The following is a 20,018-nucleotide window of genomic DNA, read 5'->3' as shown; positions in this document are numbered from 1 at the left end:
CAACACATTCTTTTGCAGACAGCATGAACCGAAAGCCCTTCCGAGAGAACATAAAACCAGGATGGCATTACTTTGGCAGGAAAATGGTAAGCAATTCAATGCCAGCAGGCACTCATTTGCCAACAGTTGCTCCAGTGGGTCAGCTCGAGGGGAAATAAATGTTCATCAGTATTCCCAATGCATCCTCATTCCCTGTTGCTTGCAAGAAAGCAGGGGAGGAAGGAGATGCCTTCACAGGCATTCAAACTGAACATGATGAATGAGCAAGTTGCAGGAAGAGAGACTAAGGGCACAATCCTAACCAGGTCTACTCAGAAGTAAGTCCTATTTTGTTCAGTGGGGCTTACTCTCATGAAAGTGTGGTTAGGATTGCAGTCTAAGTGATGAGGTGGTTACAGTAGCTTACAGTAGTGGTTACAGTAGCAGAATTGAAAAATGAAGTTGCTGATCTCTTAACTAAAATATGCAACTTGTTCCTCAAAACGGCCACGGTGCCAGAAGATTGGAGGATAGCAAATGTCACACCGATCTTTAAAAAGGGAAAGAGGGGGGACCCAGGAAACTATAGGCCGGTCAGCCTAACATCCATACTGGGTAAGATGGTGGAATGCCTCATCAAAGATAGGATCTCAAAACACATAGACGAACAGGCCTTGCTGAGGGAAATCAGCATGGCTTCTGTAAGGGTAAGTCTTGCCTCATGAAACTTATAGAATTCTTTGAAAAGGTCAACAGGCATGTGGATGCGGGAGAACCCGTGGACATTATATATCTGGACTTTCAGAAGGCGTTCGACACGGTCCCTCACCAAAGGCTACTGAAAAAACTCCACAGTCAGGGAATTAGAGGACAGGTCCTCTCGTGGATTGAGAACTGGTTGGAGGCCAGGAAGCAGAGAGTGGGTGTCAATGGGCAATTTTCACAATGGAGAGAGGTGAAAAGTGGTGTGCCCCAAGGATCTGTCCTGGGACCGGTGCTCTTCAACCTCTTCATAAATGACCTGGAGACAGGGTTGAGCAGTGAAGTGGCTAAGTTTACAGACGACACCAAACTTTTCTGAGTGGTGAAGATCAGAAGTGATTGTGAGGAGCTCCAGAAGGATATCTACAGACTGGCAGAATGGGCAGCAAAATGGCAGATGCGCTTCAATGTCAGTAAGAGTAAAGTCAAGCACATTGGGGGAAAAAATCAAAACTTTAGATATAGGCTGATGGGTTCTGAGCTGTCTGTGACAGATCAGGAGAGAGATCTTGGGGTGGTGGTGGACAGGTCGATGAAAGTGTCGACCCAATGTGCGGCGGCAGTGAAGAAGGCCAATTCTATGCTTGGGATCATTAGGAAGGGTATTGAGAACAAAACGGTTAGTATTATAATGCCGTTGTACAAATCGATGGTAAGGCCACACCTGGAGTATTGTGTCCAGTTCTGGTCGCCGCATCTCAAAAAAGACATAGTGGAAATGGAAAAGGTGCAAAAGAGAGCGACTAAGATGATTACGGGGCTGGGGCACCTTCCTTATGAGGAGAGGCTACTGCGTTTGGGCCTCTTCAGCCTAGAAAAGAGATGACTTTCCTCTTATGTTCTTATTATCTTCCAATCATACCAGGGCAAAGACCCCTGTAACAAATCAGAACTAAAGGATGCTATATTATGAGAGGCATAAGAACATAAGAACAGCCCTGCTGGATCAGGCCATAGGCCCATCTAGTCCAACTTCCTGTATCCCACCAAATGCCCCAGGGAGCACACCAGATAACAAGAGACCTCATCCTGGTGCCCTCCCTTGCATCTGGCATTCTGACATAGCCCATTTCTAAAATCAGGAAGTTGCACATACACATCATGGCTTGTAACCCGGAATGGATTTTTCCTCCAGAAACTTGTCCAATCCCCTTTTAAAGGCGTCCAGGCCAGACACCATCACTACATCCTGTGGCAAGGAGTTCCACAGACCAACCACACGCTGAGTAAAGAAATATTTTCTTTTGTTTGTCCTAACTCGCCCAACACTCAATTTTAGTGGATGTCCCCTGGTTCTGGTGTTATGTGAGAGTGTAAAGAGCATCTCCCTATCCACTCTGTCCATCCCCTGCATAATTTTGTATGTCTCAATCATGTCCCCCCTCAGGCGTCTCTTTTCTAGGCTGAAGAGGCCCAAACACCGTAGCCTTTCCTCATAAGGAAGGTGCCCCAGCCCCATAATCATCTTAGTCGCTCTCTTTTGCACCTTTTCCATTTCCACTATGTCTTTTTTGAGATGCGGCAACCAGAACTGGACACAATACTCCAGGTGCGGCCTTACCATTGATTTGTACAATGGCAATTTTGGGGGCAATTTACAAGAGGGGCAATTCATTGCTAATTTTTCAGGTGAGATCAACTGCCTCACCTGCTTCCCCACTCACTGCACGTCCCTGCTGCTGCACTACTGGTCTCTGCGTTTTAGATGTTGCACCTATTTAGGACAGGGAGCTTTCTTGTCTTCCTTTTTTTTAGAAGAACAAATTGCTTTGTGAACATTTGCTGATACAAATATTTTTATTAATAATAGCAGTAAATATGAGAGTTGGTGCTCTGATGGCCACGCTTCTGTCCTTGCAGGACACGGCAGACTTTGAATGGGCCATGTGGTTCTCCTCTTTCAGAAACTTCATCATCTTTGCCCTTTCAGGGCATGTGCTCTTTGCCAAAATCTGCTCCATGACTGCGCCTCAGGTGAGCAACAGCCACAATTCCTTTCCTCGTTTCCTCAGGACAGCAACTTACTTCCTCAGTGGTAATTCCTTTGCCCAGCAAAATGCGCCACCTGCTGACCAAATGTTTTGAATTATACAAAGACTTTGTAAAAGAAATCAAAATGTTACACAAAAAACATTTGAAATATAATCCAATCAGCCCTGTCCAGTGGCCACTATCCGGCACACAATGTTGTCTCCAGGGATTTGTTGTCACTGGTAATCTGCACCCCCACCCCACACACACACTTTTGCCTCTGCATTATCCCTCCTGAAAATCGCCAAAATGCTGGCCATGTCAAGATTATGTACACACACTTTATAGTGTTGATTATGCTATACAGTGGACCCTCCTTATCCACGGGTTCGGGGTTCACAGATATGACTCAACCCTGATCCTGACCGAAGCCTGGACGTGACCGAAAGAGTCTTCTGGTTGCTTCCAGGTGGAGTTCTGGGGAGGCCATGTGCAGCTTCCCTGCAACTCAGAATGCCTTAGGAGTCCTCCGAAAGGCACTTCTGATTTTCACTGAAAACGAGATGTGCCTTTTGGAGGCATCCAGAAGGACTTCTGGCAACTGGAAGGCACTTCTGATCATCTTAGGGAGGCGCTTGAGGCCCTCCCCACAGATTCCATTATCCACCTATAGCACTATCTGCGGGGTGTCTGGGAATGGATCCCCTACCAAGAATTACAAGAGCTTGTAATTCAAGCACAGGGATATTGTAATTCACACATATACTATAATACGATAGTGAAACACTAGCTTGAGTAACAGCCCAATCCCCAGTGGCATAGCTAGAGGGGGTGCAAAGCACTATGTTTTGCAGGTGCCTGAACGCGACATACAAGCGCCCCACCCCCCTTTGGAGCCATTCCAGGTGATGGGAGCAAAATGGAGGCATCTGCTTCCCTGCCTCCCTGCATTCACCTCTGTTTTGCTTCCACTGCCCAGAATGGCTCCAAAGGGGGGGGGGCCGCTTGCACAGTGCATTCAGGAGCCTGCAAATTTAGTGCTTTGTTCTCCCTCTAGCTATGCCACTGCCAATTTTCCAGAGCAGATGCAGCCAAAATGTAGCCCCAAGTAAAGCTTTTCCCACAGCTAAGACTGGGAGAGGAGACCTGCAATGCAAGTTCACTTGCTGGCTTAATGGGGGGGGGGGTCTGCTCTCCCATGTACAGCTCCATGACATAAGAGAAGCAGGCCGGATCCCCCGAGCCCGAAAGAGGAGACTGACAGTGCTTTCTTGGTCTCCTCCTCCTCGCAGCACAGGTCTGTGGTCTACATGCTGTACGGGATCTTGGCCGTGCTGGGCGCGATGGGCAGCACCTACCTGATGATCATCTTGTCTCACTGCCTGGTGCTCTACACTGTTGCTCTGGTCAAACGGAAGTGGCTCTGCTTTGCGGCAGGTCTTTGTAGCCTGGCCTCGTTCAAGGTGGAGCCCTTCAACACCTGGCAGGTAGGTGCTCAGCGAGCTTTGCCTTCTCAGAGCAGGGGTTTGGATGGGTTCTTGGACTGGGGGCCTGCATTGACTGGCAGTGGCTCCCCAGAACATCAGGGTCGGTGTCTTTCCCAGGCCTGCCAGGGATTGAACCCGGGACCTTCTGCATGCAAATCAGGGGTGCCACCACTGAGCTATGGACCCCTCACACCAAGGCGGATCTGACGGCACTAGATCTGCTGGTTTAAATCGGAATCTTCCCTGATCGGGAGCAAAGGAGAAGCGCGTGGGAGGTGTCCAACTTCTGGAGTGGAGGCAAATGGCGCTCAGCCCTCCCTGCCTGATTTCCTCTTTTTCCCTATAGCTTTTCTCCCCCCCCCCAATAGCTTCTGCCCAGCTGAGCTCCCGTTTCCTCTGTATATGTGGTAACTGTTCTCTTTTGCGCAGAACGGGTTTGTAACAGGAACTTTTGATCTTCAAGATGTTCTCTTTTATGGAGGGAGCGGCTTCAGCATCATGCGCTGCATGAGTTTCGCCCTGGAGAACTGCGAGAGGAAGGACGGCAACTATTCCATCTTTGCCCTGCTGAAGTACAATTTCTACCTGCCTTTCTTTTTCTTTGGACCTGTCATGACCTTTGACCGATTCCATGAGCAGGTGGGTGCTTGTTCACATGGACCTGGTGGCCAGGTGGCTTTTTCACCTGCTGTTTTTCTTCCTCAGTGCAAATGTACTCATATCAGTAACAGTAACTTGTGTGAGCAATGCAGAGTTGCCAGTAGAGCAGAGCATGAGGGGCACCTACCCAGGGCAGGTCACTAAGCGGGGGCGCATGACTACCCCCAAGCTCTGCCCTAGTTACGCAGGAGGCTCTGGCGGCTCTGCGCCCTGCTCCTTCTTGGGAGCCTCCAGAGGAGGAGTGGGGTGCGCGAAGCTGCCGCAACAGGCGCCCACTCCTCTGGAGAGAACCCAGAAGTGATGTCGTGGTGTCACCTCCCCCAGGTGCCAGGCAGTCTGTTATGGCTCTGCAGCAGTGGGATGGAAAGCGGTGCAGCCGAGGTCTTGCCACACATTTCTGAGGACTAGGAGGTTGTAACAATGGAGATGCTTGCTGTCACTGTTTGGTTGGGATATGGGAGCCTCAGATGGGAACCTGGGTCAGCTATGAAGCCCACCAGGTGGCATCGTTGAAGTTGCACACTTGAGCGCAAGGCAAAGGGAAGGGGTTACACTTCCCCCTTTATGAGCGAAAGAGATTGCCTTCACTGTGCCGGGGAAGTGGTAAAACCCATGCTGTGCTCCTCACGTGCTGTCCTGAAACCAGGTAGTGCAGGACTGTAAATGAAACTCAAAGTCCTAGCAGTGCCTGAGGAGCACAGTAAGGGGGGAGCTACTTCTCAAGTGAGTGGGGATCAGATCATTGCAGCTTGGTGGCAGGTTGGAGGGAGGGGGTGGCAGCAGACTCAGGGTAAAAGGCACCCCAAATCCACTGCCGCCTTGGACCCCCTGCAATCTGCTGCTGATTCAGCTGCAACACATGGCCTCATGGATGTGCTGGTAGCGCATGGAGACCATAGCCCACATTCAGATGCTGCTCTGCTCAGCCTCTTCTTCACGTGACATCATAGGGGGAGTGAGATCACTGCCCACTGAAAGGTTCTGTACACCCAAGTGGGGTCATGCACAACGAATGGTGTAAATGATGTAAAATGTTGCAGGGATTGATACAACAGTAGAGATGGTAAAGAAGAAACTAATAATCTGAAATCTGCCCAGAGAAAGAGTCTTTTGAAATTGCAATATCGGACACGGCCAGTGGGTGTCACTGTTTTTACGCATGAATAGAACAGGGCTGTAGACTGAATGGGTCTGCTGCAGGACAGAGAAAAAATAGCACACTTCTGCTATTTTATGGGATGGGGAGGCACAGGAGGAAAAGGGGCAAGGAGATGCATTCTGGGAGGAGGGAATTCAGAGCAGTAGCTGGATACCAACTGAAAACGTGGAGAAAGAATTGCCTGGGGAGCAAAACCTTTGAGCCTTTACATCAATACATTTAAGGGCTGTCTTAAAATGATGGGGGGTGTTTATATGTAGAACTTTATAGAAGGGGGACACACAGATTGGTTTTTTGGAGATGGGGAGTCTACAGTTTTGGAAGTGAAATACATGCAGATTTTTCTGCTGACTGCAGGGCTGCAGGAGCTCATTGCATAGGGGGTTGTCCCCCTATGTTTCCTCTTGAGGATCTTTGTCCCTCCACAGATTATCCACATACATCAGAGAGCCACACACATCAGAGATCATCCATGCACAGACCATCCACACACATCAAAGATCAGTTCTCTGATCTCAGAAGTGAAAGCCAGCCCCAGAATCTTCTTGTTTCTACTTGGTCACAGGTGAACATTAGTGAGCTGCGGCGTAAAGAAAATGAGATGTGGCACATCCGTGTCCATGCCGTTGTCCACCTTGCAGCAATCATGGCCGTGGACATCTTTTTCCACTTCTTCTATATCCTGACCATTCCTTCAGACGTGAAGTTTGTGAACCGGCTCACAGACTGGGCATTGGGTGAGAAAGGGGTGCACAAGTTGCCGGGGGTGGGATTTTCTAGAGGAAAACAACATGAGGTGAAAGATTTAACTCCCCTTTTCTGTGCATTACAGTCCCAACTGAAATCTTCACGTGCCACCCCTATGATGGACCTCCTCCCATGCAGTGGGTGGGGCAACACCCAGGGCATCGGGTGTGGTAACGCACCATTGCCCTGCTCTGCTGGTTTTTTGGCTATAACTTTTGTTAGACTAGAGATATTTCAACGCAGTCTGTTTTATTGCATTCTGCATGAAATTATTCATCGGTTGATATATGACGTGATCGGTTTTTATTATTCTAGCCACTTGAAGAAGCTGTGGATGCTGAGAACCAATCTCAGCGAAGACACAGAGGCTGAACTCAGCCAGTGGGGTCACAGCTGCCCATTGGCAGAAGGTGATTGACATCTGGGCAGTCATTGGCTTCAATGGCCTGCCCAGGCCCCAAGTGACTATAGGCAATAAAGTGTAGAGGGATGACCTGAGTGTGGCAGGTGCTGACCTGAGTGTGGCAGGCACCCCACTGCCAGTCTTGGGCCAGAAGAAAGGAGGCTGGCCACACCCACCAAGAATCTTTCTTATGCGTAGCCAGATCAGTCAGCAGATCCTCCCCAGCCTCTGTAGAGGTTGCCGGGCCAGGCTTCCTGCCAGCTCTTTGCTGTCTGCAGACCCATCTTTACCCAGTCCTTTGGCTGCACAGGAACCAGGTCTGATGGCAGCCGGAAAAAAACCCAGCAACCTGGTACGGCAGGTCCTCTGACTGTTCCCGGTATGATGAACCTTGCCTTTCGCCTGGCAGCCCCGCTGTTCACTGCACTGGAGATCCTATGAACTGGGCTTATCCTCCCCCCCCCCATCACTTAGCAATGGATCCCTTCTTGGTGCAAAATGTACATGGTGCTGGTGCTTTCCTGACCACAGCAGGCTGTCCTTCTCCTTCCTTTTTCACCCTGCAGCTGGCCTGGCATACTCCAACCTGGTGTATGACTGGGTGAAAGCCGCCGTAATGTTCGGGGTCATCAACACCATTGCTAGACTGGACCACCTGGATCCCCCTCAGCCACCAAAATGCATCACCATGCTCTATGTCTTTGCAGAAACGTGAGTCCTGGCAAGCTCTTTGTGGGGTGAAGCGTTGGGCGGGACCAGGGCCTTCCACCCAAGGTCCAGGGTATGATGGGAGGGGATTCTGAAACATAAAATGAATGGACCTTGGGAGCAAACTTCAAAACAGGCTTGGACAACTCTGAAGCTGTGGATCAAACCCTATGAGGAGGGGAACCTGTACTCCGTAGACAAACTACTTTGCTACTGAAAGGACCAGACAGTAGAAAAGGACAGCAGCAGTCAAGGAAACAAAACAGGAATGTGCACTGAGTAGAAGGAACAGAACAACAGGAGCCACACTCAGGCAAAAGCCCTGAGGGCATCTCTTTTCAGATCTAGAAGAAAGTTCACAGCCTCTCTCCAGTGCCAGATAGGCCCTTGGGAGAGAGGAAACAGTCCCATCTTGATGCATGGCCTTCACTGCCAGAATGGCTCCGATGGCGAGTAGGAAGGGCCCCTTACAGGATGTGTTGCGGTGCCAGCCTCCCGTAGCTACATCACTGCGCACCAGCAGTGCTCTTCTTTCATTCCTGGGGACTGTGGGATTCATGCACAGATCAAGGTGTTCTGCACTGGCCATAAAGATTGGCAGAGGTGGGCAGAGCTCCAGGAACAAACAATGAATCAAACATTTATTATTTCAATATTTGTGTTTGTCTTCCAGGCACTTCGACAGAGGGATTAATGACTGGCTCTGCAAGTAAGCCTTCCTTCCCACGCCACTTCCCTCTCTTGGGGTCCCCGAGTGACTTCTAATTCTCAGAACAAACAGTTAGCCACTTGTGATAAATAACCTATCAAGTAATACCAGTGAGACTCCACAATGCCTTGGCTGGGGCCATCTGGGAGGAATGGGAACCAAACCAAGTATGGTATTTTTGGGACTCCCAGGTATGTCTATGATTACATTGGAGAGAACCATGACAACATCTTGAAGGAGCTGATGGCCACCGTCTCCACCTTTCTCATCACTACCCTCTGGCTGGGGCCCTGTGAGATTGTCTACATCTGGTCCATCTGCAACTGCTTTGGCCTCAATTTTGAGCTCTGGGTGCAGCAGTTCTTCCAGCTGAATCGGTTTGCCGGGATGGAGGTAAGAGGCAGCCTCCACCACTTGGGTTCGACCAAGAGTTAGGAGCTGTATGACAACTAACAGCTGGGGATGGAAATAAGCATTATGATCCCCAGGTGCTCCATTGGCTTGATTTTAGTCCGAGCCAGAGAAGAATTCCATTCCTTCGCCATTCTAGCGCTCAACCCCCCACCCACATTCCTCCAGGGCCCTCTCCCCTTCTTTCCAACCCACTGTCTTGACTACTACTGCTGAGAAAAGAGTTGGGAAGATCAATGGTGGGCAGTCTCAAAAATCAGTTCAGATCCACTTGGAAATAAGCTGAACTATTTCCCAACTTTTGGGGAATCCCACGTTCAAGTCAACCCGATTCCATCCTAGACAGTCGTGGGGGGAGGGGGCTTCCCCATCACTACCGACACTGCAGCTTTTGGCTCTGCCCCTGCTTTTGTCAACTGAATTACACCACATTTTTCATTCCTTATGTCGGATCCACATTCTGTGGCAGTAAGCGTGCTTCGTACTGCTGATGCCTTCAGGGGACTCTGTAACGTGTAAAAGGGAGTGACACATCTTCAAGCACTCAAGACCATGACGCAAGGATGCATCAGATGTCCACGTTTTGCCGGAGTCCCTTGGCATGTGTGGGAACAAGCCTCTCCCATTCACACATGACTTACCATGTGTGTTCCTTTTAGGGCAGCAAATGCCTTTGACAATACCAAGATAGTGGGCTCTTGCTGATGGGTTACTGTTGTTAAAACAAGAGAAGTGCTAATTTAGGTGAAATGGTAGAGGAAAAAGTCTAACAATACAATCCGTTCAGGCTGCCGGCCGGAGTCTGTGTCATCTCAGAAGGCCAGGACAGGTGACTAGAATACAACTAGGTTCCTTCCAGCTGAATCAGCCCAAGTCTTTCTTTATCAGCTTGCTTCTTTGGCCAAAGCACATTTGGTCTACAGGAGGAAGGGTTGCTGCTGCCTTTGTGATGAGGCTGTTACTGATCCAATATTTCTGGCTTTGGGATTTACTGTGCCAGCAGGAAGAGTTCCTGCAAGCGTGATCTTTTCAAACAAAAGAGATTAGGAGGAAGCAACCCCTCCTCTCTCGTGTGTTCTTCCCTGGACAGGCCAAGATGTCGGAAGCCATGTCCCGGAGGATCAGAGCCTTCTTTGGGGCAGCCAACTTCTGGGCGATTGTCCTCTACAACATCCTGGCCCTCAACAGCCTGGACTTTGCCCTGCTTGTCACCAAGAGAATTCTCCAGACTGGTAAAGCTCCTCCCATTCCCCCTGAACAGCCCTGACCCTTTCAATGCTTGGAGTTACCTATTCTTACACAATAGTAACCCATCCACCAGAAGAGACTCTGCACACAAAGGCTGTTTTGGTTACCTGGCCTCAGTCTGTGAAATTCCACCTTCCCTGTCTCAAGGTTTCTCTGCCCTGCCCCCCCACTCCTTTTCCCTTCCCACCAACAGCACACCCTTTTCTGGCTGTCCCTTGCCCTCTCTGTGAGGTTTTTACCCAGTCCCATTGAATCCTTAGCCTCTCCTTCCTTGAAAATCTTTGACTATATAAAGAGCACTCACAACGCACTCTCTCATGCACACATGCATCCGTGTGCACACAATCTCAATGTTCCCATACGTTGGCCTGCCCAACAGCCTCATTGTTTATATATATATTTGGAGTGGCCAAACTGCAGCTTGCGAGCCACATGGGGCTCTTTGATTCCTAATGTGTGACTCTCAGATATATGTTGGCTGAGCTCCTTTTTGCATCACAATTAATATAAAAGGTACATAGGACATTTTCAAGCTTTATAATTATCTACCAGTTATAAACTGAGAGTCCTCTGGATTAAAACAGATGTTGAATGTTCCTGGTGAGTAAATATGCTTAAGAATTTAAATGCTTCTTAAATATTGCTGCTCTCAAACATCTGAAGTTTATTGTATGTGGCTCTTAAGCAAGCTTGGCAACCACTGATATATATTAAATTTGAAGTGGTGACACTTAGCCACTATACCATTCCCACTTAAATTGGGCAGAATTCAAGGTTGATTCATTTAAAAATTGAGACGTGGCTTTAGCCCCAATACTGGCAGTCCACGTGGGTGCTCTGAGTGTATATCTGACTACAAACAAATATCGGTTTTGAAGCAGTGTAACTCTCCTAGCTCCTACAAAACAACATAAGAAGAGCCCCGCTGGATCAGGCCAAAGGTCCATCTAGTCCACAGTGGCCCACCAAGTGCTTCAGGGAACACACTAGACCAGGGGTGCCCAAACCCCAGCCCTGGGCCACTTGCAGCCCTTGAGGCCTCTCAATGCAGCCCTCAGGGAGCCCCCAGGCTCCAATGAGCCTCTGGCCCTCCTGAGATTTGTTGGAGCCCACTCTGGCCCGACACAACTGCTCTCAGCTTGAGGGCAACTGTTTGACTTCTCATGTGAGCTGTGGGATGAGGGCTACCTCCATTGCTTGTTGTTTCATGTCTGTGATGCAGCAGCAGCAGCAAAGGAAAAGCCAGCCTTGCTTTCTGCAAGGCCTTTTATAGGCCTTGAGCTATCGCAAGACCTTCATCTATTCATATAAGTTCATCTTTAATATATTCATTTATGTAAATTTATTCAAATTTTAAATGTAAATTAATTCTTTTTTTCCCCGGCCCCTGACACAGTGTCAGAGAGCTGATGTGGCCCTCCTGCCAAAAACTTTGGACACCCCTGCACTAGACAACAGGATCCTAAAGAATCCTCTGTGGTGGGCATTTAGCGGTGAAATTTCCTCACTTCTCTTGCTGAACCACAGAGCCTATGGAACCCTGAGGAGATGGAATGATTCTTAGACCAGGTCAATTCTCTTGTATCGATACAATTGGATTCCCTCACAGCCTGTCCTGTCCACAACAGAGAGAGTGATCTGACCACACTCAGCTTGGCAATATCTACCTTGCCTGATGGCTCTGCTGACCGCATCTGCCTCCTGTCCTCTCATTCTCAGGTTTCCCCCTCAGCACTTTCTCTATCTGGTTCATCACTTACTGTGGTGTGCAGCTGATCAAGGAGAGGGAACGCCAGCTGGCCATTCAAGAAGAGAAGGAGAAGACAGAGTAAAGGGCAGAGAGAGAGAGAGAGAGGAAGGAAGGCCAGTAAAATGGCAACGGCCGCTCAGCTTTATCCTAAGCATGCTGGGCTGAAGCCCCAGTCACTGACCACATCATCCAAAGTGCTGTTCGCTAACACAAAGCGGTGCTTTAACCCTGTACAAACTCACCTGTGCAATAGAATCCTCTTCCTATTTAAATAAAGATATTTTCTATAAGATTCACATGCAACTGTGACCAAGACTCTGCTACTAACCATTAAATGGGTTTAAGCACTGCGTACATATGCCAAAAGCTCAAATCCCCTTGTTTCAAGAAGGTACTATAATATATCATACATTATTATAGATGGGTGTTTCCCAAACTGTGGGTCAGGACCTGTTCCCAAACAGTGAATTGTGAGCCATGAAAAGTTTTTGACATTTTTTTTTTAACTTTGCAAGCATCTTTGCCTGGTTTGCAGAAGAAAATCATTAGCTAGCATGCTAACCTGTGGTACAAGGTAATATCCCAAAATTAAAATACCACATTTTCTTCAGTAATTGGAGTGCTGCAGATCACATAGGAACCCAGTTTCAACCTTTTGTCTAAACTGGAAGTCCCTAAGTGCACATCTTGCTCTCCAGTTCAGCCTTCGGGGTATCCTGGAATGACTGCAAAGATCTGGGGGAACAGTTCTTAGGAGTTTCGAGGTTCTTCATTTCTAGAGAAAGTCTAGCAAATGTCTACACACACACACCCTCTAGCAGCCTCAGAAGCACAGAAATTATTATTTATTATTTATTTAATATTTCTTTCTAGATCTCTCTCTCTCTCTTTTTTTTTAATCTGGTGGATCACAATAGATTGTCATTTTAAAAAGTGGGTCCTGGTGCTAAAAGGTTTGGGAAGCACTGATATAGATCTGTGCTGTGGTAACATTGCCTACCATGATTGTGGAACCCACATTGCAGAAACTGTGGCCTCTGAGGAAGCTCACCAAAGCTGTGGGTGAAACGTCATATTTCAGTTTTTAGGTTTGAGTTTTTAGCTTTTTATTCTTGTCTTTTCAGTTTTTAGTCTCAAGTTTTAGTTTTAATCTTTAGTTATTTTAGCTTCAAGTGCCTTTAGTTTTTAGTTTTCAGAGTTTTTAGCTTGCTTTTAGTTTTAGCTTTTTAGGTTGAGTTTTAGTTGTTGTTTTTAGTTTTCAATTTTTAACTTAGTTTTTTTAGTGTTGGTGATAGTTAGCCACCCCCCCCCCCTTTTAGGATTGGCTTCAGCTCATTAGATAAAAAAGCTAGACCACGGCACCTAACCCGAAAAATTGTTAAGTTCACTATGGATTCCAGCCATGAAAGCCTTAGCATGTTTACCACATTGTAGACCTCTGGTGTATCTACCACAGAGGTTTTGTGGGTTGCAGAGGATCCTGGGACATAGTCAAAAGCACACACTCTGTTCACTCATCTATCCTTCTGGACCTCGCTGCTGCCCATGTAAACTGGACCTACTGCCCTTGAAAGATGCTGCTGTTTTTCTTCTTACATGCATCCTAGAGTGGGCTATCAGGCTTCGTGGTGAAATGTGCTCTTTGTTCACCGAGTGCTTCCGTCCCCTTCTCTGAAATGGCACCCATGTTGTAAAGGTGACCTTGTTTTACTACTGGTTATGCAATGAGTTCCAGAAAGGATCTCTCCTCACTACTTGAGTGGGCAGCAAAGGTGGGCAAAAGAGGATTGATGGAAGTGAGTGTAAAGGAGTGCACACTGAGGCAAAACTCCCAACTTGCACTACTCTGATGGGGTCTGAACTGGCAGTGACTAAGAAGGAAAGAGAATGTGAGGTTCTGGAGGCTGCCACACTGAAAACATCTGCTCAGTATGTGGCAGCAGTAAAAAGAAATTGTCTGCATTGAAAATTTAAAACTGGCAGCATTGCTGTGTTCTTGTACAAACTTCCCTACATCTGGAAAGCTGCATCTTGTTCTGGGCATCCCAGACGTGCAGTTATGCCATGGGAAATAGCAACCACAAGTGCATTCATGCAGTGGTGTAGCTAGAGGGGGGGGTGAAAAGCACTAAGTTTTGTAGGCGCCTGAATGCACCGTGCAAGCGGCCACTCCCCTTTGGAGCCATTCTGAGCAGGGGAGCAAAATGGAGCTAGCCTTCCTATGTCTGCTTGTATCCTCCTCGTGCTTTTCTACTGAAAGGGGCTGGACATCCCCTTGGAAGGTTTGCCCTTCTGAGGGCACTGAACTTCCTGTTCCTGCAAGGGACATGACAAGAACAGTGGCGCAGCAGGATTCATGTGCTGTTGGTTTACTGTGTTTGTTTCCTGTGCCAGCATGCACCAAGCAGTCAGGCTGCTGTCCTCAGCATGCTCACTGCCACATTAGTGGGACTCGCACACCCCTAAGCATGCTCAGCATTACAGCCTGATTTCTGCCTGGATCATGTCCGAAGGGCTGACATACTTGCACAGGAGCAAACCTCAGCCTTGCCTTGGGGTTTGCTTCTAAGCAAACAGGCAGGAAATTGTGCCTCAAGGTAGGAGGTGGGGATGCTCTCCCATGCAGCCACCACACACCCCTTCACACCCACACTCGGAAAAGCAGACAAAGACTTCAATGCCAAAAATAATGTTCTTATGTAACAAGAATGTAAAAAGAGATTCAATTGCCTCTGCAAGGCACTGGAGGGACTATTGATTAGCTGCCAGCATTCGCCTTCCTGCCTTGCCAACTCCTGTGGTGGAGTCATAGAGGCCTCCTCAAGACAGGGGAACATTGCAGTTGCAGAGGGGCTGGAAAGTTGGGGAGGCCTGGACTTTTAGGCTGCAATCCTACAGATGCTTAAATACAATGGAACTTACTTCTGAGTAGACATGCTAGGATTTTGTCATCAAGTGCAACATCTGAAGCGGCATCTTGGAGGGGGTGTTTGGCAGTTTTGTGTTTCATCGCTGACAATCTTGTGGGTTTTGAAAAGATCCCTTTGGGAGGAAGAAAGATGGGGAAGAATGACTGGCAGGAGGTTCAGGGCAAACAGAAGTTTGTCTTCATCTAATTCATCAGTTCATGGAACTCACTGGGACAAGATGCAGTGCTGGTCTTGATGGCTTTATAGTTGATTTGAGTTTCATGGAGTTAGAATAATTCAGTGAGTAACCATTTTCCCTGGGCCCGAATAGAGAGAACATATTGCAGGACTCAAGTATTAGCAAGCTGCTCAGCATGGGTTACAAGTCATGGTAGGAATGTGCAGGGCAGAGGCAGGCTGCCTCTGTTTGCCAGATGCAGGGGAGGGCACCAGGATGCAGGTTGTGTCTGTGGTCTTGTGTGCTCCCTGAGGCATTTGGTGGGCCACTGTGAGATACAGGAAGCTGGACTAGATGAGCCTTTGGCCTGGTCCAGTGGAGCTGATGTTCTTATGACAGACGTCCTTTCATGCCATTGTGTTAAGGAGAAGAAGGAACCATGTCTCCACTTTCAATACAGAAACTATGGTGCGAAAGCAGTGGCTGTTGGACATGGCAGGGCCTAGGAGAGGGGGTAATTTGTACCCAGGCCCAGGGTCAGGAAGGGGGCCCAGGAGCCAAAGGAGGGGACCCAGGAATTTCCTGGGATCTCACGTTCTCCAGTCTCACTGCCCACGCAGGATGCTGGGGGCAATACTGTGGGCACATGGCCACGACTACTGCCATACACACCAGGCCCAGGATTGCATACATTCCTTAACAGTGTCACATCTGGGAGGAAACTGATCTGCTACAATAGCTCTTTGGTTTGTGGACCTGAACTCCAAAGACTATTCCATTTGGTTCCACTTTCCCCCTGCCTGTTTTACCCCCATTACCACCACCCTCCATTCTGTTTCACCCCTTCCTCTTTGGGAACAGGCCCAAAAGAAACTCTGTACCCCCTGATAAAATTCTTCTCCGAGGCCCTGGGACACGGACATCAGGATGCACAATGAAAAAGAGACACAGAACAGCAGCCACACTTCATAAAAGAGCTTGAGGACCAAATATTATTACTGATAGCACAAATGTACACTTTTTAAAAATTGGCTTTCCCGTTTGTCTCCATAGCTTGATTTGCAGTGGAGCAGATTACAAAAGTAGGGGAATAAGAATGACCAACAAGACCTTCCTGGTCTTCCTGGGTGATTCTTTGGTCATCATTTCCCTCTCTCGAACTACAGGGTATATTCTGGATCTATTGATGTCAGAGCCTTACTGGACCAGTTAAGAAGAATGTGGAAGCTTCATGTTGCTTAAAAAAAAAATTAATCTCACAAATCACCCTCCTCACTATGGTGACACTACAGACATTGTTGTTAGTTTTCCCCTTTCCAATTCCGTGGTGTGACTCAGCCCACGGAACATCCAATCCCTGGCTTCAAAATGAATGGCTCAAGAAGCAAAAGCGCCATGACGGTCCACAGCGAGTGACTGCCAGGAGAACTGACACACTCAGTCCGTTCACAAAGAGGCTAAATTTAAACAGGCAGCTGAGCCTGCTGGAATTTCAGAGAAGGATCTAAAGTCAAATGCCAGCTGAGTGAGTTGAGAGACAAAATGGGAGCCTGGGTAGGGAAGGTGTCCATTTCACAAGGTTAACGTCTCTCTCAGGCTGATGAGACAATGTCTTCATTTGGGGTTAGCACAGCTTAAAGGCTGTGAAACTACATTAACCCATTTCTACCTGTTCCACAGGTGTATACATTTGGTCTCTGTTGCGTATATGCAACGTTGGGCAGAAATGGCTTCAGCACTGAGCAGCGCCAAAGGCAGGGCCACTCATCAGTTTCATACTCAACCTGAATTCCATTTTTCTTTGCCGTCTTGGTAGCTCATCTCATGTTCAGCAAACTTTGTCAGCGTATAGATGCTTAAATACACTTTGCAACAGCAGAGATCCTTAGACTGGCCTGTTGGGGGAAAGGTTCACCGGAGCTTTTCTCTTGACTTGCTATTTTTCCATGTACTTTACATTTCCAGCCAGAAGGGGCACAGACCACAAGAGGCTTTGCAATTTCATCAGTGATTTGCAACCAGTGTTGAAACTGGTTCAGTTGCTCTCTTCCACATGTGCCTTCAGGAGACTGCTTAAACCCTATCATTTTGTTCAGCTTTTGGTGGGGAGTGATGATTGTGTAGGTGGTAGTGTGGCTTCTAGGGTGGCCTTCAGCTGGGGCTTTTATAAACCTTTTTATAAAGTATGAAGGCATTTTTTTAAAAAAAATATTTTAAAAAAATATTATTTTCATCCTTTTGTGCTTCATTCTGGAATTGGCCTTGGGTCACCCCTCTGGCAAGAAAAGAGGATATAAATAAAAAACAAAATGAAAGCAGCCTAAAAGCAGCTGGTTTGGCTGAGAAAGCCAGCACAGAGTGCCACACAGGTCAAGCTGATCTGGGTCTTCTGAAAGATTAAGAGTTGGTTAAAATGATAAGTCACGTTGGAAGGGGGCAAATTCATACAGCTGGGGAAAAATATACTTTGCAGCAGCTGAGAGGATTAAGAAGGGAGCACAGGGATGGGAGTAGGAGCTGCTTTGGAAAGCTTTTCTAATTCTTGGTTTGCTGAAAAAGACATACCAAATGTGGGCATGCTTAGGAATTGCTGATGGTACCCACTCACCATTAAAACTGAAAGTAACAATAAATTAGGGATCATTAACCCGGTGTAAAGAAAACTCCAAATCCACTCTGTAGAAGTCCTAATTCTATAATCAGAATAAGACTGTGTAAGATTGAGGGAGGTGAACTGGGGCAGGTATCAGTGGCAGTTGCAGAGCCAGTGGCGGAAGAGGGACAGACCACTCATTATTACAGACAGTTGCCCGAGAAACAGAACCCAGAAGAATCTCCAGGAAGCCAGAAGTGACATCACAAGAGGTCTGCAGAGAAGGCCATAGAGGTCAGTCTGCCGTGAGAAGAAAAATGTTGAAATCCTAGGAGTAGACAGTGGACCAATACACTGGGTCTAAGGCAGTTGCAGGTACCCACTGTCATCTGCTAGGATCCCTTTCATTCTGACTCGGCCACTCACCATGTTCAACTGATGGGCACTTGTTCAAGAACTGCTAAGGAGAGTGCTGAAATCAATACTCTTCCTGGGAAGGTGTGAACCCAAGAGAGGGGAAAATATTGTATTTGGGCACACTGAAGTGCAGTAGCATAGCTAGAGGGGGTGCAAAGCATGAAGTTTTGCAGGGAGCCTCGCTGCGGCATGTAAACAGCCCCTCCTCCTCCCCTTCAGAGCCATTTCGGGCAGGGGGAGCAAAACAGAAGCATTCAGCTCCGTTTTGCTCCTCCTGCCCAGAATGGCTCTGAAGAGGAGGGGCCGCTTGCACGCTGGGGTGAGGTTCCCTGCAAAACTTCAGGCTTTGCACCCCCTCTAGCTACGCTATTGCTGAAATGCAGGCTGAGTACTAGAAAAGGTTGCTAAGAGGTTTCTGCAAGGATGTCAGAAGAAGCTCCTAGGATACTGTGGTCATTGTATCAATATGGTTTCAGGGCACACATACATGCTAGTTAACCACCTGCTCAGCCTGTATATTTGTGAATAAATGGTTTATTATGAAAGAGCACTTTCAGTTCCTCTGAAACTGCTCTGAAACTGCTCTGAAACAGTTCCTCTGCTTTCCACATGCTTTCCACATGCGCTGCCTCCGACGTATTCTCGGCATCACCTGGCAGGACAAAGTTTCAAACAACACAGTCCTGGAACGTGCTGGAATCCCTAGCATGTATGCACTACTGAAACAGAGACGCCTGCGTTGGCTCGGTCATGTCGTGAGAATGGATGATGGCCGGATCCCAAAGGATCTCCTCTATGGAGAACTCGTGCAAGGAAAGCGCCCTACAGGTAGACCACAGCTGCGATACAAGGACATCTGCAAGAGGGATCTGAAGGCCTTAGGAGTGGACCTCAACAAGTGGGAAACCCTGGCCTCTGAGCGGTCCGCTTGGAGGCAGGCTGTGCAACATGGCCTTTCCCAGTTTGAAGAGACACTTTGCCAACAGTCTGAGGCTAAGAGGCAAAGAAGGAAGGCCCATAGCCAGGGAGACAGGCCAGGGACAGACTGCACTTGCTCCCAGTGTGGAAGGGATTGTCACTCCCGAATCGGCCTTTTCAGCCACACTAGACGCTGTTCCAGAACCACCTTTCAGAGCGCGATACCATAGTCTTTCGAGACTGAAGGTTGCCAACTAGCAACTAACGAAAGAGCACTTGCACCTCTTGTGGTGCTGTAAGAAAGCTGTCCCTGAAACAACTTGCCACTGGAAGAAAGAAAGAAAGAAAGAAAGAAAGAAAGAAAGAAAGAAAGAAAGAAAGAAAGAAAGAAAGAAAGAAAGAAAGAAAGAAAGAAAGAAAGAAAGAAAGAAAGAAAGAAAGAAAGAAAGAAAGAAAGAATGTGCACAAATAAAACAAATCAGAACTTCCTTTAAGAAAAGCAAGGAAGGTCAGGGGTATTTGCAAAATCAGAGCTCTTTCCTTCCCTCACAACCAGTGTCAGATGCATTTCTTTGTTGTTGATCCCACTCTGACTTTGCAGTATATTTTTAGCACATTAAGCCTTACTCTGGATTTAGAAGAGGGGAACAGGGATGTGGCGGCCTGGATGCATCTGCTGCGTCTGTGCAAAAGAGCCCCCACCGGTCCTGGGGTTGATTGCCAGGGGTTTATCAGTTTGATTCTTGGAGGTACAATAATCTGTCATTTCACACACATGGTTACGAAGGCAGCCAGTCAGGAGCCTCCCTGGTGAGAGTCCCTTAGGATCAAGACCATTCGGGAGTGACTCACGACAGCTTCTGCCACTGATCTAGAATTACTTTTACAGCTGTTGCTTGGCCTCCTTGAGTCACCCCAGCCCCCACCCCTCAGAGCCACCCCTCCCCTCCCCGGCAAGCCAGTTTGTCATATTAAAAGGTGATCGGCTTACACATGCTCGGGTATGGAT

The 20,018-nt window shown here is 47.9% G+C and overlaps 1 protein-coding gene across 1 annotated transcript in view; it reads left to right on the top strand.

The window, feature by feature from the left end:
• The window catches only part of HHATL (hedgehog acyltransferase like), a 28,266-nt gene extending 15,976 nt beyond the window's left edge, over positions 1–12,290 (top strand). Inside the window, exons 3-12 of the mRNA XM_066629093.1 lie at positions 19–86; positions 2,602–2,715; positions 4,005–4,199; positions 4,629–4,838; positions 6,584–6,755; positions 7,735–7,879; positions 8,550–8,585; positions 8,777–8,978; positions 10,087–10,228; positions 11,964–12,290. Of these exons, the coding sequence (XP_066485190.1) occupies positions 19–86; positions 2,602–2,715; positions 4,005–4,199; positions 4,629–4,838; positions 6,584–6,755; positions 7,735–7,879; positions 8,550–8,585; positions 8,777–8,978; positions 10,087–10,228; positions 11,964–12,076 (1,397 nt within the window). The 3' untranslated portion in view covers positions 12,077–12,290. The remainder of the gene's footprint in view (positions 1–18; positions 87–2,601; positions 2,716–4,004; positions 4,200–4,628; positions 4,839–6,583; positions 6,756–7,734; positions 7,880–8,549; positions 8,586–8,776; positions 8,979–10,086; positions 10,229–11,963) is intronic.
• The last annotated feature ends 7,728 nt before the right edge of the window (positions 12,291–20,018 follow it).

This window comes from Tiliqua scincoides, chromosome 5, assembly GCF_035046505.1.
Source record: "Tiliqua scincoides isolate rTilSci1 chromosome 5, rTilSci1.hap2, whole genome shotgun sequence".
NCBI lineage: Eukaryota > Metazoa > Chordata > Lepidosauria > Squamata > Scincidae > Tiliqua > Tiliqua scincoides.
This window is presented reverse-complemented; position numbering and strand designations above follow the sequence as displayed.